The sequence below is a fragment of the Colletotrichum karsti genome (genome assembly GCF_011947395.1).
Source record: "Colletotrichum karsti strain CkLH20 chromosome Unknown Scaffold8, whole genome shotgun sequence".
Taxonomy (NCBI): Eukaryota; Fungi; Ascomycota; class Sordariomycetes; order Glomerellales; family Glomerellaceae; genus Colletotrichum; species Colletotrichum karsti.
The window spans coordinates 919,495-932,447 of record NW_024065908.1 but is presented as its reverse complement, the minus strand read 5'-3'; the positions used below and the strand labels follow the sequence as shown (position 1 = coordinate 932,447).

Genomic DNA, 12,953 nt, shown 5'->3' with positions numbered 1-12,953 from the left:
AAGCAACCAAGTTGAGGACAAGACGCCAAGTGACAGTCCGGCGAGATGGTCTATACCACGAGTGCCTGGGTGCTTATTTGTCCACTTAACCTCGTACAGCAAACCCCTCGAGTCCACCATCAGCCCATTCATCAACGGCCTTTTCGAATGCCACCGTTCCCAGACTCCAGCCCACAGTCGGCCCTTTGCTGCTGGGCTTAGAGGGGTCTCTGTAGTCGGTGAAGTAAGTCGGAGTGCAGTAGGGCACGGCAGCATACCAGGCCGCGTACTTCTGCAGTCCTTGCGTGTACTGCTGCTCCGCCTCTTTGCTGACTTCAACCTCGACCTTTTCGGCATTGGAAGCCTGCTGGACCGCCTTCTTTGCAATATGTGCCGCCGTCTTCGCAGCGATCGCCAACGGATACGTCGTGTTGGCCGAGCCCGTGGCACCCTTTGATGTGTAGAAGAGCAGGTTGGGGAAGTCGTGCGTAGCCACGCCGAAGAAGGTACCAAAGTCATCAGCCCCCCACTTCTCGGTCAAGCTTTGACCGCCACGGCCTCGAATGGGAATCCCGAGCACCTGAGAAGGGTCTCCGTCGACACCAGTTGTAGTCGCGAACCCAGTCGCCAGCACCAGCACGTCGACCTCGTACTCATTGGCAGCATCCCCCGTGCCGACGAGGATCCCATTCTCAGTATACCCCGAGATGCCCTGGCCGTCCGTGTCGACGAGGGAGACGTTGGGGCGGTTGAAGGACTTGAGATACTGCTGGTGGAAAGTCGGGCGCTTGCACCAGCCGGGATACCACGCCTTGAGCTTCTCCGCCAACTCCGGGTCGTCGATCTCATGGTCGACATGTTCGCGGAGTTTGGAAGAGATCTCCGCGTCTTGCTCCAGTAGGCGACCGATGTGGTCCTGGATGTTGGAGATGGTGACGTCCTTGGCACGTGGGCTGCCGATTAGTCCTGAGAACTGACGAGCGCGGCTCCATCCGTCTTGAAGGAGGTCATCGTCGGAAGTCACCTCCGGGTGATCGTTGAGGAATTTGTTCAGGTTCCTCATCCTCTCGTACTGCCAGCCGGCTTTTCCGGCAACCTTTGCCCAGCTCTCGGGGGTCGTCTGGACCTGTTCGCGAGGACCACAGTACGACGGAGTGCGTTGAAACACATAGAGGTGCTTCGACCACTTGGCGAGCTCTGGCACAGCTTGAACTGCAGTTGCTCCCGTGCCGATGATGCCGACTCTCTTGTCTTTCAAGTTGACCAAGTCGGGCTGAGATTGGGTGCCGCCAGTGTATTCGTAATTCCAACGAGCCGTGTGGAAGATTGTCTGATTCTTCATAAACGTCTCGAGACCTGGAACATCAGGGGCGCTGGGAGAGTAGAAGATGCCGCCGGTGGGGATGAGAAACTGGGCGTTCACGACGAATTCACCGTTCAAGTCGGCGTGCTTCGGACCTAGATTGCGTTCGAGTTTCACAGCCCATCGCTTCTTGTCGTCGTCCCAATCAGCACCCTTGGCTTTGGTGCAGAACATCCCCTGAATGCCGAACTTCTCGGCAATGCATTCGACATTTCGCCGGATTTCCTCGCCCTTGGAGTAGCGGTGCTGAGGAACGAATCCTGTTTCTTCGAGAAGTGGCAGGTAACAGTATCCCTCGACGTCGCAGGTCAAGCCCGGGTAGCGGTTCCAGTACCAGGTGCCGCCGAAGCCGCCAGCCACGTCGGCAACGACGATCTCCGAGGGCTTGAACCCAGCCGCGATCAAGTGGTAGGCGAAGAGAATTCCGCAATGACCGGCACCGAGGATCAGAAATTGGATCTCGGAACCGCCCTTCAAAGGCGCCGGCTGCTTGGCGAGTGCGTCGTAGTTGGCCCAGGGGTCTTGGTCCAGGTTGTCCAAGAGAGAGCTGTCTCTAAACTTGATACGTTCGCCTTTTCCGGTTGAGATGGCGACGTATCTCTTCGAGCGTTCCGCTTCGTATTTGTCCTTGATTGACTCGATGGCAGTCATTGTGAAATTGAAGATTGGTGGAGAGCAAGGGTAGTCGGGATGATGTGAAAGCTCTTAAGAAACGAGTGCCGTGAGACGTGATGTTGTTCGATGTGACTGAATGAGTATAATCTGGCCGAATTCTTCATCTTTATACTGGCCTTCCAGAAAAAACTGACGGAACCTCTCATCACGATTCACGACGACTCCCATGGTTACGGACGTCTCGGGGCCTTACTGTCACCGACTTCCCCATGTAGGAGGTTGGAACAAATCCACATAATCCAAAGCCACCCTCGTAGACGTACACAAAACATGCCTGAGTCTATTGAAAGACCGACGACGTCGGAAACACCCTGAAAACCCGAAGGCCCAAAAAACGAATTCATCTTGTCGGCATTTTGTCTTCTAGCTGGCCAATGAGATAAGACGAAACGCCGATCTAGGTATCCACTGACGCAAAAGCCGATGCCTGTGCATGATATCGGATTCCGCGAAGCATCACACTACCAAAATCAACAGATATATTTAAATAGAAAGTCTTGAAATCCATAACGAACCTTAAAGCTTAGGGAACATATAGTAAATTGTATGGTTTGAAGATCGTCGTTGTTGAGGTTTCTAGTTCTTCATTCCCAAGACGCCCTCCTTCACTAAATCATTCATCATTTTGGTTGTTGGGCAGGGTGATGTTCAATAGCTCAACCTGAACTCATCAATTCAGTCGTGGAATGCATTCTAATCCCGTTGACCAGCAAATATACTTGAATATCAGCTCTCCTTTACCCTTCGGAGTCGGTGAAGCAGAAACTGAAGGCCAGTTGACCCCGGGCAGACAGTTCGGACGAGCAGGGTGGTGATGTGACTTGTAATCCTAGCACATGACTCAGCAATCTAGTACTGCTCTTGGCTACATTTCAATTGGACAGTGAACCGACGCAGCCATCTTTTCCTCCCGTCCCCAAAGTGATCGACGGTTGCCGTCAACTCCCGTGCTGCCGAGACCAACTTGCCTTGATCCGAACATCTAGATGAACCAGTCCGACCGCTCTGGAAAGCTGAACCAGCGTACTCACTCAAATTATGCCGAACTTTCGTCGGAAGTCTTGCCATCAATGCAGATCCTCGAAATTAGCCTGCGACCGGAAGCAGCCACAGTGTTCTCGTTGTGAGCGTCGAAGTTGGCAATGCCGCTACTCCGCCATGTCAAAAGGTCCTTTATCAAGGGCCAACGAAAATCACCAAGCACCTGCATGTGCACCAGGGTCACCTGTGCTGGATATCCCAACCGTCACCTCAGCGACCGTGTCTGACGCAGAAGAGCTGGACCATACACGAGTGGGCAACTTATTCGATACCGCCGACATCAGCGATAGCCTCAAGAACACCTCTTGGCCTGCCGCCGAGTGTTGCGATAACAGCAACACAATATGGGCTGGCGGCAACTTCGACTTTTCAGCTCTCACGTCCACGGATTCGAGATTCGACGTGAGTCCAGACATCGTAATCGACATCATGGACGATATCAACCTTGAAATATCCAAACGAGCAAACTTCGAGCGATCCAGTCTGGTAGATCACAGCTTGTTACTGCGTCCGCGGCGGTCGAGAACCATGGAAGCGGCCATGACTTCAAAGATGATGTTGGGAACCATCCGAGGCTACCCGAAAATGCTTATCGACAGTTTGAATCTGCCTCCTTTCATTAGTCCCCCATGTTGTAACGATGAGCTCCGATGTCAAGAGTCAGGATTTCACCAGTGTCTTCCGCCACCTCTCGCTGCTTGTGCCAGCGTTGTCCGGATGTCGCAGGGAGATACCCCCGAAAACAGAGCTGTGATATGGCGTACTATTCACATGGAACAACAGAAGCTGTTTCACGAGGTAAGAGCATATTTTCCAGAGGCCTTCAGAGAAACACAGGCTTTTGAATTCTCTTTTGCTAAGTCTACCTACTGCAAAGCACGAGTCTTACGAGAAAGAGACACTGGTCGCCGCGGTTCAAGCTGCGATATTATACAACATCCTGCACATCACCGAAGTTGCATCGGTACCCAAAGACTATCTCAACTCAGTCGCCATCACTCTAGGTGTCCGTCTTTCTGTATACGCGCATGGTACTTGTGATTTCAATCTGACATCAAGTGATAGACAATGACCTATACAATGCTTGGTCTCATAGACCGACAGTATTGCGGGAAAACCGATGGGATCCATAGCCGTCCCGAGTGGATTTGTAACGAAAGCATGTGGAGGTGAGGCTTGCCCTGACTTTCAAGTCAGCTTATTTCTGACGCGTTTATGATCACAGAGCGGTGTGTTTCTGCTACACATTGAACGAACTTCTTCACATGGCTATTTCACCTTCCTCTGGCAACGGCGGCAGTTCATGCAGGAGACTACAGCTACCAAGCGTTCGCAGCGTTTGGTCGGCGAAGTCCAACATTGAATGGCAACGGCAGTATGCAAACCAGGCATCCAGACGACAAATGAGAGACTGCCTCAAAATCGCACATCTTCGGGAGTATGCCAAGAGCTCAGGAGAGAGTCTGATGAAGGAGGGTTGGATGACAGATGTCGAGGCTTGGTGTATGGATCATGATGATTTAGGGACATTGGTATGGATGGCGACAAAACTAGATCCTGTATAACATATCGTTAATAAGCTCACACTCTGAGATTGAATGTAAGACTTTATGAATCACGTTACGGCGTAGATGACGATGACCAATTTTTGCGCAACGGAACCATTATTTCCTAATTGAGTAATTCCGGATTCCGAGTTGGTCGCGTCGAAACGTCGTCGATGTAAGACAGATGATGAGACCCAATAACTCCAGCAAACCTTCATCGATATCTCAGATCACGCGTCGTAAGCGTATGTTTACTGTGCACGCAAATATAACTAGAAAAGCTTCTTGTTACAAATGCAACAAAGTGCACCACTGTCGCATCATGAACAATTAAAGTAGATAAGTAGGAACAGTGTCCGCGGGGTAATACGCGGAGTTTAGCGCTTCTTGGATCCGAACTGGCCGTTGTATGGTCGGACTCCGCGGACATGGACTTAAGCGATTCTCCAAATCCGAGTAAACTAAGGCGATGTTTTGGACAAGACTAGTCTCACGGCGAATGTTGAACTTCATTTCAAATGCACTTAAAAGTATAAGTATTCATAGATCTTCTTGAAAGTCTCATACAGGGCAAGAATCAAAATCACATCAATAACAAGCACGCATAAAGTTTGCATTGAACATCGTCTAGAGAGCAACATGGCATCCAAGAGAATCATTCTCATCACAGGTCAGATACCGGCGTATTTCTCGGATTCGAGAACTCGAGGAGGAATACAAGACTGACATGCATGTGTTCAGGAGCGAATCAAGGCATCGGATTCGAAAGCGCTTCAGCTCTCGCCGCTGCTTCCCCGGATCACCACATAATCCTCGGCTGCCGAAACCCGGACCGGGGCGCCCAAGCTCTCGAGGAGCTTCGAGCCCTCAACCCGGCCGGCACTCTCAGCGTACTGAACCTCGACATCACTTCCGATGATTCTATCCAAGCTGTGGCTGAGAAGATCACCACCGACTATGGTGTGCTTGACGTCCTCGTCAACAACGCGGGCATCATCGTTATGGATCCCAAAAGTCGTCGTTCGGAGCTAGTCGATACCTTCAACACCAACGCGGCTTCGCCGCTCATCCTGACCGAGGCCCTTGTGCCGTTACTCAAGAAGTCGAAGGACCCTCGCATTATCAATGTCTCGACAAGCTTAGCCTCCTTGTCAGAGCGGACCGACCCTAGTTCTGAGTATTACGGCGTCCAGAGCGAAGCATACCGCATTTCCAAAGCGGCGTTGAACATGGCGACTGCGCATATCATGTTCCACGGCAGAGATTGGGGAGCGAAAGTGTGGGCTTACTGCCCGGGATACGTAGTCACGAATCTTACGGGTGAACAAGATCGGTTGACTAGAAAGGAGCAAGGAGCGGATGACCCGAAGACTAGTGCTCAGGGGCTGCTCGACATTGTAATGGGTAAGAGAGATGAGGAGGTTTACAAATTTTTGGGAAGAAACGGAAAGCAACATCAGTGGTAAAGCATAACGTGATATAAGGGAATACTATCATTAGTTTGGCAAAATTGTCGTCGCTGGTCGACTGCTATTGTTCATCGTCGTATCGAAATCTCAGTGGTTCGTGTGATTCCTTGACCCTTGCCACCCCCCAGAATCATTTCTTCACTGCCAGACCCCGAGCCCCTACTCTCTTTCTTCTCGTAGACCGCGTTGGGAATATTACCAACAGCGGTGCGATGCGCATCCGGAGAACCAGCAAAAGGACCATCTTGCATCTCGTACTCTGCCTGGCTGTTATGTACCCTGTATCCTTGCCGACGCATCGAGTTGTCTGTTCCGTTCGGTCGTCGGTTCTCGTATAACTCGCCATGATATCGATCACTTGAAGAGATCTTGAGTGCGTGGCCGACCAAAGGTTTGAGGGATGGCGCGCATGCGGCAATGATTCCGAGGTTGAGCTGGAGACTGGAGGCAGCATAAGCAAAAGCCGGACAAAGGGTTAAATCATGCGTCAACTTACAACTCCCAGAACTGGATGCTTTGGTAACTACTTGGCGATTAGTGTGTTTGTTGTACTAGATGCAGTGAAATTGGAGTCTTACAAAGTCTTGTCCATGTCTTTCCCATAAGCAATCTGGTAAATCGACTTGATGATGCCCATGGCCACAGCACTGCACGCTTGTCAGCCAATGATACCAAAGTTTGTCGACACGCAGAGATAGTGGTGCTCACAAATAGCCAAGACTCAGTACAATGACTAGGTAGATTCTGGTTCGAAGCTTCATCTGAAGACTCCAAATGATGGTTACCGGAAGAGTTGCGAAACAAACGTCGGTGAATATGTTGAAAGCCGTGTTGATAAGGCCGAACTTGATGAAGAGCGTGATTGGGTAGCACTTAGGCTTGATGAGCTTGTTCCAGTATCCCTCCAGAGGTTGACAATAGAAGAAGAAGGTCATCCAAGCCATGATGCTGTAGGCTGATACAAACACTAAGGGACGTGTTAGCTACTCCAAAGATGACCATGGAGTTAAAAAACAACATACCGATCAATGCCCACAACGACCGAGAGTACCATACACTACGACTGAGTCGCAACAGAGAGAGGCCAATCGAGACCTTGAGAAGAGCTAGTCCTGCAATAGAGGAAATGATGGACTGGAAGAAACTCGATTTCCTCATGATGACCATATCATCTTCGGGGATGGTAAGAGTGTGTTTGCCGAGTCCATGGAAGGCCTGTACTGAGAATATGGTCATGCCTGCTACTGAACAAAGCTGACTGTGTCAACATAGTTCAACAGCAATTTGTTCAGTCGCATTTCTTACCACAGAAGCAACCATGACAAAGTCATCTCTTCCCATAACTTTGACAATCGACATGCGAGTGTAAACCCGGAGGGCAACGAAGAGCAAAGCAAGAGCATGGAATCCGCCAGTAACGCCGACGATCATGGCAGTGTTGCTCTCCGCGGCCCACTCGGGGTCGATCGGCTGTGCCGGTGCACCTGGTGGTGGGTTCGAAGACATGGTCGCCGAGACAAACGCAGGAAAAGGGTTAAACGATCAACATTGGCAGGCATTCATGAATTCAAGGAGGAAAGTCAGAATCAACAATAGGTAATGGGAATGGCACCAAGTGGACTGATTATATCCAAAAGGCTGACCACTCCTCGCCTAGGCGCAGGCACATCTGCGGAAAGCAATCAGGGCAAAAAAGAAACAAGGTTACGGAATAACTCTATCAGCCTCTCGCGAGCCGACTGGTGCGGGAAGTCGAGACCTAACCGGTGACAGGATGTGCTGCAAGATATTTCCTGCTGTCACAAACGTGCCGTTCCAGTCGCTTGCATCCGGCAGCCCAGTCTCTTCGCAGTTTCTGTAGGTGAGAAGCGTTTCAAGGTGCACCTTCCTCGAACGGAAGAAACGTATCAGTATCGGCATTAATAAATGGTGTGGCGAACTTCCCCGTTGAACATATGCATCCTGCGGCTGGCTCTTTCCAGAAGATTATGTCCGACTGGACGGGCTAGAAGACATCATTATTAGCCTGCATCTGCGGCACGGAAAGTGGGACGTGGCTCATCTATCGCTACCGGAGGTTTTTCCTTGCATGAAAAAGTGTGTATCGCGTGGGAGCCGAAGGCATCCTATGATCCTGTGGCGTAAAAGAACCAAAACACCACTTGAGAGAAATGTCTAGCTTGTATTCGACTCTGCTGTTTCTTGTTTCTATGTCCGTTCATATTCAACACCATGACAAAACATTTCGACGACACTCTCTGAACAACATCAATAGGAAGCACGAGAACCTTCATTCTCGCTTCTCATGTCTACGCCACGAGAAAAGGCAACAGAGGACGAACGCATGTAATTCATGTCTTTTGCAGCTTTCACAAGAGGAAGCCAGGGACTGATGAATTTCCTTCGCAACCTTCGCCTTCTTGGCTGCAGGACTTCATTTGTTAATCCCAACAGCACAAGCCTTCAATGTCACGGAGGCCAGTCACGCATTGTCACAAACACGAAGAAGCCAACGAAAGTTATACGGATCATGTGCTCCGAGTCTGTGGCGACCAATTGCGTACACAGACAGGCATAGCTCGGTCTCTCGGCCTTCTCCAAAAGGCGTTATACCATTTCCCATTAGGACGCCCGGTGAGGACGGTCAACTTGGCGTACAGGCAAAGGAACATGCCATTGCAACGGTCTCCGGTATCATGTCTTCACCAGGTAAATAAAACCGGGTTGTGTTGATCATTTGCCTCCTCTGTCTTCCCTGCAAGACTTACGTGCTTCCGGGTGTCCTGCCGATAATCAAGGTTAAACCATTTGAAGAGCGGGGAGGTCTTGGGGGCCAGGGGAAAACTAGGATAAAAAGCAAGAGGATTCGTCGGCATTCTTTAGCATCCAGGAGCCGCATCCGCTGCCAACATCGGCCCTGGCGCTCTCTTTGCTCAGATCCATGTTCTGGTGGCGTGAAGCGGGCCGAGATAGGGCATGTCCCGTCCTCCCCGTTGACACTAGTTGATATGAGGTGACAGTTGGTGGAGCTCCTGCATGGCTTAGCGGGATGGAACCAACACACTGTCACATTTCAACCGAGATGTCGACCGAGTTCGTCATGTTCGCTTCCCCTCATCAAATTTCCGGGGTGGTGCTCCCCGAGAGCTGTGCCGTAGAAAAGGTCGGGCAATACGTGGCCTGCGGCACCTCTCACACACACACATTCGAAAGACACGTGGAAAGCAGTCTCACGGCATTCTAGGTGCGGCGTAGAATGTTCGAAGCAGAATCCGGCACTCAATGATATCAGAGTGCCATGAGCAGTCATGTTCACGTTCGTCTGCCAGTCACTGGGACCTCGGATAAGACTACATATAAAGTTGCGGATACTCCAGATTTAGGGCTGAAAACAGATAACCTGAGTCGATAATCATGAATTTACTCTCGGAGACACTGAACTCCATGTTGTCCGAGCTTCCTAGGGATGCTCCTCTCAGTATCCATGACCGTCTCATCCGTCGAATGGTCATTCGATCGGATCTTGTCCTCAGTCTCCACCACTGTCGACCGCGCGAGTCCTCGGTCATGGGTCAGGGGTTCTCGAGGACTACTTTCCCCTCTAGGATGTCACCACCGAACGCCGAGACGGTCGAGTTCCTTCAACCCCCCCTAGTCTCTGCTCAATGGAAAGTTGACCAACAACTGAGTAACTCGTCAAAATATACTAAATGGTGGCAATGGATTCGTCCGCCAAGCTGATGGCAAGCAATAATATTGAAATTGGATTCGGCAGTGATGAAGCAGCATTCTCCTGACAAAGTTATTTTGATGTATATAGAGGTCTTCCGAAATACTCCATTGCCACGTTTCTGTGTTTCTTTTGCTCACCCTCCTTCCCCTCGCTGCACTCTGCCCTTGCAGATCTCTTCCCTTCTCCCCTCCTCTCGCAGCCGTGTCTGGTGCATTCGGAAACCCCTTTCATTAAAGTTGAACCAAAGCGTCAGGTCTTCTCTCCAAAGACACAATGCACGCCGTAAAGCTCTTGACTGTCCTCGGTCTGTCGGCCGCCGCTTCCGCCGCCCCGTTCGACGCGCCCCTCGAAACCCGAGATGCCGGGGACGTACTCACGGAGCTGCAAGCCAAGGCCATGGAGAGCCTCCAAGCTGCTGAGACCGACGGAAAACTGTCCAAGCGTCAGGGCTGCAACCTGTCTAATGCTCAGGTCCGCAGGGATTGGTAAGATATCGATGCTTTGGTTCTACACTACTATGCTCAATGTCCGCTGACAGTTTGGTCTTCAATTTTCAGGGCTGCCTTCTCTGCTGAAGAACGAAAGGGGTACATCAGTGCTGTGCAGTGCTTATTGACCTCCCCGTCCAAGTCGGATCCCTCTTTTGCTCCGGGCGCCCGCAACAGATATGACGACTTCGTTGCCGTCCATATCGATCAGACTCGCACCATTCATGGAACTGTATGTCTTCGGTCTTTGTGCGGCTAGTTTCGTCAGCTAACCCGGTCAGGGTAACTTCTTGACCTGGCACCGATACTTCACTTGGGCCTACGAGAATGCCTTGAAGACAGAATGTGGTTACAAGGGTGCTCAGCCCGTGAGTTATCTTCGAGATGATGGAGTGTCGAACTTGAACTGACTGATCACCTAGTACTGGAACTGGTTTGCCAACACTGATGACCCGCGAAAGTCTCCTGTGTATGACGGCAGCGAGACAAGCTTGAGTGGTGACGGCGAGTACTTCCCTCACAATGGCAGTGTCAGTCGTGCTCCCAACGGCAACATTGAGGTTCCGTCTGGAAACGGTGGTGGCTGCGTGATGAGTGGTCCTTTGGTCAAGTGAGTTTCCATCCCAACCTTCACCTGAATAGTCTGAATAGTCAAGCCTTGGGAATGTGATCTAACAACACAACAGCATGACCGTCAACCTGGGTCCTGTCTCACCCGGAATGGACGGCCTCGAGGCTAACCCCAACGGACCCATGGAGTACAACCCTCGTTGTCTTCGCCGCGATCTGAGTGCCTACTCGGCCTCAACCTGGATGACGACTCCCAACCTCGTGAACGTCACAATGGGTCAGGCATCCAAGAACGTCTCGACCTTCCAGAACGAGCTGCAGGGCCGCTTTGGGGACGGTTTCCTCGGTATGCATGCCGCCGGCCACTTCGTTGCCAACGGCGATGCCAGCGACCTCTACGCCTCACCCACCGATCCGTCCTTTTTCTTGCATCACGCCATGGTCGACCGCGTCTACTGGCTGTGGCAGGCTACACACCTGCGCCAGGCTTTTGAGATCGCTGGAACCATCACCATTCAGAACTTGCCTCCAAGCCGTGACGCTACCAAGGATGACTTGGTTCTTATGGGTGTACTTGCTCAGGACCGTCCCATCAAAGAGCTCCTGAACACGCTTGACGACTCTCCTTTCTGCTATATCTATGCATAGAGCGATCGCAATGAGGGGCTATAACGAGATGCAACTCAAAGGGTTGGTTTCCATAATCAGTAGTAAATTATTAGTAATAGTACACTCGTTCAGCAGCATGGTTCCTCAAATTTGAAAACATGAGCTTTGCGGTGATCATATACTTGTACTACCAACTCGTCCTTTTGTGAGCTAGGCTACAAGAGTCCTCGCGCCGATCTTACCCATTGAAGTCACTTCCTACCAACAACATTGTAATGAATCTCAAGCTCTCATCACACTGCAGGCGGCCAATAGGAACTTGGTGCAGCTCTTCAGCTTGCGGGATAAAACAGGGTCGGTGTCCAACATGCATTCGATGCTCCACACTCTCGCATCAGTCACCTAACACTACTACAGTAGAAGAAGAGGGCCACGCACAGTCACCCCTCTCCCTTGGCTTCCATAAGTTGCTCATCGTGCCAATTTGCTTGCGCCTGTTGATTCCATTCCCATACCAATACAGAAGCTCATCAAGAAGTCAAAATGGCCGAGCCAAAGACATACTTCATTCTTCGCAACACGGACTACAAGCCCGATGGACTCATCCAGCTCGGGCAGCTCATCTCTGACCCCCGCACGCCATATCGATGCATAGCCCCTCCCCTCAAACCCCTCCCAGCAGACCTCATCCACCATGCTTACAAGAAAGACTGGTCACTCGAGAAGTCCAAGGGCGCAGCTGGAGAGGTCGGCGTCTTCGCGCACTTCCTGACGGCGTTCACCGCGGAGACGTCGGCTAAGGCGTCACGGGATTTCAGCAACTCCTGGAAAGCTGCGACACTGGAGACGTCTTTTCTCGAACTTGGCGAAGATGTCGAATCTCCGTATGTCAAGGCCAGCGTCAAGGAAGCCGCGGTACAGAAGTGGCTCAAGCGCGATAAGTTCCTCAAGAAGGTCATCTACATGGTGACCGGAATCAGAGTAGCGAGGCAGCCTGGTGAGACCTCCTATGGTATGTCCAAGGGCAAAGGCGGCTCTGCAAAATTTGGTGCGGACCCGGGCACTGGAGGACTGGTTTCGGCTGGTGTGCAAGGGAGCCTCGAACGTACCAGAGGGATCACGGAAACCAGTACGCCTCCAGACGACTTTGTGTTTGCCTACAGACTGCGCAAAATTCACATCAGCTTGTTTAACAAGGTCACACTGGGCAAAGATCTATCGGGGGCTGAACTGCATAGGGGTGATTATGTGGGGGATGAGAGTGATGATTCTGACGAAGACGAGCTAGGGAAAGTGCCTGTAGTTGTCGGTGATATCGAGGAACTGTTGGTTGAGAAAAATGATTTCGGATCTTCTCTGCCTGCTCGGCATGAGAAAAAGAGTGGCGTTGACGAAATCGACGGCCGACGATGTTTGGTCATTCTTTCGGACTAGCAGTTGTAGCTTTCAGATTCAGATATATTTCACGTAGCAGCACAA

General features: G+C 51.2%; 5 protein-coding genes across 5 annotated transcripts; 3 read left to right on the top strand and 2 right to left on the bottom strand.

Annotated features, from left to right (window-relative positions):
- Positions 1 to 85: 85 nt before the first annotated feature.
- On the bottom strand, positions 86 to 1,993 carry CkaCkLH20_03402 (cyclohexanone -monooxygenase; the record flags this gene model as incomplete). The annotated part of the gene is made up of 1 exon (XM_038886121.1): positions 86 to 1,993. One exon carries the CDS (start codon positions 1,991 to 1,993, stop codon positions 86 to 88), a length of 1,908 nt encoding a protein of 635 aa, XP_038748630.1.
- A 3,251-nt stretch (positions 1,994 to 5,244) lies between these two features.
- CkaCkLH20_03401 (uncharacterized protein) lies at positions 5,245 to 6,071 on the top strand (the record flags this gene model as incomplete). Its single annotated transcript, XM_038886120.1, has 2 exons — positions 5,245 to 5,275; positions 5,347 to 6,071. The coding sequence occupies 2 exons, from the start codon at positions 5,245 to 5,247 to the stop codon at positions 6,069 to 6,071; spliced, it is 756 nt and encodes a 251-aa protein (XP_038748629.1).
- Positions 6,072 to 6,142: 71 nt separating this feature from the next.
- On the bottom strand, positions 6,143 to 7,580 carry CkaCkLH20_03400 (uncharacterized protein; the record flags this gene model as incomplete). Its single annotated transcript, XM_038886119.1, has 6 exons — positions 6,143 to 6,515; positions 6,571 to 6,597; positions 6,653 to 6,721; positions 6,783 to 7,041; positions 7,097 to 7,289; positions 7,380 to 7,580. 6 exons carry the CDS (start codon positions 7,578 to 7,580, stop codon positions 6,143 to 6,145), a joined length of 1,122 nt encoding a protein of 373 aa, XP_038748628.1.
- Positions 7,581 to 10,080: 2,500 nt separating this feature from the next.
- On the top strand, positions 10,081 to 11,513 carry CkaCkLH20_03399 (uncharacterized protein; the record flags this gene model as incomplete). Its single annotated transcript, XM_038886118.1, has 5 exons — positions 10,081 to 10,292; positions 10,365 to 10,527; positions 10,577 to 10,663; positions 10,718 to 10,905; positions 10,982 to 11,513. 5 exons carry the CDS (start codon positions 10,081 to 10,083, stop codon positions 11,511 to 11,513), a joined length of 1,182 nt encoding a protein of 393 aa, XP_038748627.1.
- Positions 11,514 to 12,017: 504 nt separating this feature from the next.
- Positions 12,018 to 12,908, top strand: CkaCkLH20_03398 (uncharacterized protein; the record flags this gene model as incomplete). Its single annotated transcript, XM_038886117.1, has 1 exon — positions 12,018 to 12,908. One exon carries the CDS (start codon positions 12,018 to 12,020, stop codon positions 12,906 to 12,908), a length of 891 nt encoding a protein of 296 aa, XP_038748626.1.
- Positions 12,909 to 12,953: the final 45 nt, after the last annotated feature.